This window comes from Mizuhopecten yessoensis, unplaced genomic scaffold (assembly GCF_002113885.1).
Source record: "Mizuhopecten yessoensis strain PY_sf001 unplaced genomic scaffold, ASM211388v2 scaffold11097, whole genome shotgun sequence".
In the NCBI taxonomy this organism is placed as follows: Eukaryota; Metazoa; Mollusca; class Bivalvia; order Pectinida; family Pectinidae; genus Mizuhopecten; species Mizuhopecten yessoensis.
In genome coordinates, this window is record NW_018408878.1 from 572894 (window position 1) to 577600 (window position 4707).

A 4707-nucleotide genomic window follows, 5' to 3' on the forward strand; every position below is an offset into this window, starting at 1 on the left:
CCCCCCCCAACTTCTTTGATCACCCTGTATAGTGCATAGTCCTCTTATATACTTACCTTGGATAAACGCGAGAGAGTAAGCATCATACTTTTCCACATTGCGAATTTCCATTTGATTTGTGATATTGCCTTCCGCCAGTATCTCTATATAGTCGAACAGGCCAGAGGCTTCTATCACCAACGTGTCGGTACTGGGCAGATATCGCTGTATCGCCATGGCAACTACTCGGCCATCTTGCACACCTGATAAAAGACCAAAGAAAATTGTAGCTTACACATTTAAAGGATGTCTGATCACTGTTTTTAAGAGACAGTCATCAGTCAGACATCAAGACAGACATACAGATATTTAGAAAGGGTAGGCTGTTACAGACATCTGATAGATTGACACATAGACAGCATGACAGATGTAAAAACATTTAGATAGGGAAGGATGTTACAGACATCTGGACAGATCAACATACAGACATTACAGACACAAACATCAGGGCAGACATACAGACATCAAGACAGATTGCAGACATCTGGGCAGACATAGACATCAGGACAGACAGACATCAGGACAGACATATAGACACCTGGACAGACATACAGACATCAAGTCAGACATATCGACACATGGACAGACATCTGTACAGACATACAGACAGCAGGACAGACATCTGGACAGACATACAGACATCTGGACAGACATATAGACATCAGGACAGACATAGACATATGAACAGATATATATACATCAGGACAAATATACAGACATCAGGACAGACATAGACACCTGGACAGACATCATGCAGGACAGACATATAGACATCAGGACAAACATCTGGACAAACATACAGACAACTGGACAGACATACAGACACCAGGACAGACATAGACATATGAACAGACATATAGACATCAGGACAAGCATACAGACATTTGGACAGACATATACACCTATTCAGACATCATGCAGGACAGACATATAGACATCAGGACAAACATCTGGACAAACATACAGACACCTGGACAGACATACAGACATCAGGACAAACATACAGACATCAGGACAGACATAGACACCTGGACAGACATCAAGCAGGACAGACATACAGACATCAGGACAGACATATAGACACATGGACAGATATACAGACATCAGAACAGATGTGCTAAAACTAAAATAAAGATGTATGTAGCAGACATATTTACACGTATTTGGATAAATGCAGTAATTTAATTTAAGACATTTTATCTGGACAAACAGACATACACACAGATGTTCCAAACTTCCTTGCAGTGAAACAGTCTTTGAAAGTAGACCAAACTTGTTGTATTCATTAGGTTGCAGGTGGGAGTCACATTTTCACCATTGGCCTAAACAGCTTTATCAGGTAAATTTACATAACATTAACTAATGGGATAAAAGAAAGAAAAAAACTTTATTCCATGCTTTAAAAGAAAGACTTGAAAATTTGCCTTTAAAGACTTACAGTCTAAATGACTTAAAAAGTTGTACGACTGCTTTAAAAAAAAGGTCTGCTTCAAAAAATAAGCCTTGGCGTATCCCTTACTGAAAATGAGAATAAGTCACCGCTTCAGAAATAAGCCTTGCCACATCCCTTACTGAAAATGAGAATAAGTCACCGCTTATTATCAAAATATTTGGACATTACAGAAATGGTCAACGTACCGTTCATAAAGTTTCGAAGACTTGTGACCTTTGCATTAACATTGCTCTGTTTATTGGAGTCAAGTCTGAGGAAGATGTGACTGAGCGGTAGACCGGTGTTTTCGTCCATCACCGTGACAACCAGACCTGGCTGATACTTCGGGAGCACTGTGATTGACATGTCCTACAAAATGTCATGTCAAGTAAAAGACATTTAGTGTATAATGCATGCGAACCAGTTGCGTAGCAAATCATTTTTCGGATTATCTGTTTACAGACGGTCGAACGTAGCCCCGGAGGAGGGGCTGGAAAATAATAAGTTCTCGTATTCTGGGAACTCCGTTTAGACTTATTGTTAACAAGTAAAACCCGACTTTTTAAATGAATAATAATTAATTTTGTATTTACATTAACTTATGAGATTTTTCAATGTGTATAGACATAACATAACAACACTATTTTATCAGACTAAAATTTTCAAGAAGATTTTTTTTTATTTCTTTCCTTTTTTTAATGATTGATACGGTGGTCCATATTAATCATATAAAACAAGCAAAAAATGATAAATTGTATGATTAAAAAAAAAAACTCTTCTTGAAAATTTTATAAGGTAATAAGAATATGTGTCACCAGGAAACTAATACTTACAGTTTTTTGTTCAAAGTATATGCAGTCCCCGGGGGAACACTTTTCCAGTGTTTTGTCCAGTTTGGTCCAGCCAATCCGTTCCTCACCATGGACTTCCAGCGTCCCTCCGGCCGCCACACCCAGGAACTTCTCATTGAAGTCCGGCACCGAGTAGCTTCCCGGGGCTCCTGTGTGATCAAAAAACGTTCTTAATTCTGGCCTCCTATTACTTCCAAATGTTTATATATATAAGCATCATCGATACTCCAGGGGTAACACTCTCTGTTACGTTCTCTGTGTCACTGGAATATGCCATGACAAAATTGAAGGCGCAGTGTGCGTCACCTTGTGGATGAGACGAGAAGATTGGATGTTCTCCGTCACGTGACGGTAAAATTGACTGGCTTTGAAGTCGGGTGTCGCTCCTCAAACTTCAAAGGACAGATATCAGCCTGGCGACTGGTAAGTTTGTTTTTACCCGAGACCAATCATATAGCTAACCGTTTGCCTTCAATTTTCATATTCCAGAGGCCCTGTAGTATCGAGAGTGCCTTGTGGATAATACAAGAAGACGCGGGGTTGCTTCCTCTGGCCCCGACACCAAGACTTAGACATTTTGACAGATAGGTTGGTATTGGACTTTTATCTGTCAAAATGCGTTAGTCTGGTGTCAGGGCCAGAGGAAACTCAGAAAGCGAAAATAACTGCGCGGCACCATATATATATAATGGTAAAATGTATCGCTTGTAAGTCGCATGTTTCTCCTCCATAATTTTTAAAGGACAGTTATCAAAGTTGCGACTGCAGTTATAGTAACGTGAAACGAAACAAATAGCTTACCCCGCCTTCAATTTCATAATGACATATATAACGAAAGAACGTAAGTGATGTTAAATTATCCCGAGAATTATGGGGATGATAATGTGTAAACTGAATCTGTGTGAAATCGGATCAGTTTATTTTCTTAACCCTTCTGTCATTGTACCAAAGGGATGGCCATACCGGTGGCTTGATAGGGGCAAGTGCTCTCGTCTTCCATAAAGATGGCCGCGTGGCTCGATTCCAATCAGATATTATACAGGTTCACCTTCCCGACCACATGGAGTTTCTCCAGTTAGCCCGTTTCCTCAAATATTGAGACCCGTGTTCACTTTCATCTGGGGCACAAGAGTGATAAATACATAGTTTGTAACTTGTATCATTGTTGTCGTAAAATGGTTGAAATGTGCCCCCGGCACACTGTATTACCTCTATTTTAGCTTGATACGCTGGACAACCAACCAATAAGAACAGATATAAATGTATAGCCTTATGGAACAAGATGTGCTCCCTTTCTAAAATCTGTTGAAGCCGTCAGCGTGGAAGAGTGTCATGTCATGAACATGAGGTAGCGTCCTGCTAGCTCATGTTCATGACATGACACTCTTCCAGGGAAGATTTTGGGATTCCTTCCCATTTTTTCTGAAATTCTGGATATCATTGATTGCTTCTTACTTCAGGGATTACGCTCACTTACGCTCTCTTCACTCCTGTAATATGTCGCAGCAAAATTGAAGGCCCATGTATAGATATGTGATTAGTGTCGTGTAAAAAAAACCTGACCAATCGATCGCTAGTCTGATACATGTCCTTTTAAGATTTCAGAAGAGCGACACCCGTCTACAAAGTAAGTCAATTTACCGTTACGCTACAGCGAAATTTGTTGGATTAACATCAAAGAATCAAACTTTACCACAAGGTGGGCACACACTGAGCCTTGATTTTGTCACGATATGTGATCGTAACCACGGGGATATGATAATTTGCTACTGCTATATTTGGACCTAAACTACGGTGTCATTTTACATGTTTAAGGGGCTTAGATCGACTTTCGGTAAAAATGACACCCACAATGATCATATGTATACGAGAAGGGCGGAAAGCTCGCGATGTCGAAAAGTCGACCCCACTTAACTTTCTGGCATCAAAAACAACTTTTCTAGTTGATCTACGGGAAAATGCTAAGTACCGTTGGAAAGATGGATACTTTTTCTTTTAAAGACCTCTTATATACACGTAAAATGTATTCTCCTTCCGCGGACATGATCTCCGTTTCCTCCAAAAAACACGCCATTTCAGACTTTCAAATGCTTTCGCAGTCATCGTGCCACTGTTTTTAATATTAATGAGGTTGTGGTCGTATATATATATTCATGTGATCGTTGTGGTTGTTATTTTTACCGAAACTCGATCTAAACCCCTAAAATATGTAAAATTACTCTGAACACAGAAGTTAAGGTCCAAATATATCTGTAACAAATGGCTGGATACCATCTACATAATGTTATCTTCAGCATAATCTGATTCCTCAAAACTGAAAAAAATATTAATTCGCAATCTGACGCTATATGAACATTGCTCAATCCCCCCCCCCCCCCCCCCCCC

At 39.9% G+C, this 4707-nt stretch overlaps 1 protein-coding gene across 1 annotated transcript in view; it reads right to left on the bottom strand.

The window, feature by feature from the left end:
- Window positions 1–4707, bottom strand: part of LOC110465680 (cell migration-inducing and hyaluronan-binding protein-like) — a 49567-nt gene that overhangs the window by 37192 nt on the left and 7668 nt on the right. Inside the window, exons 3-5 of the mRNA XM_021521648.1 lie at window positions 2305–2471; window positions 1678–1840; window positions 57–242 (exon numbers count right to left, since the gene is read on the bottom strand). Of these exons, the coding sequence (XP_021377323.1) occupies window positions 57–242; window positions 1678–1840; window positions 2305–2471 (516 nt within the window). The remainder of the gene's footprint in view (window positions 1–56; window positions 243–1677; window positions 1841–2304; window positions 2472–4707) is intronic.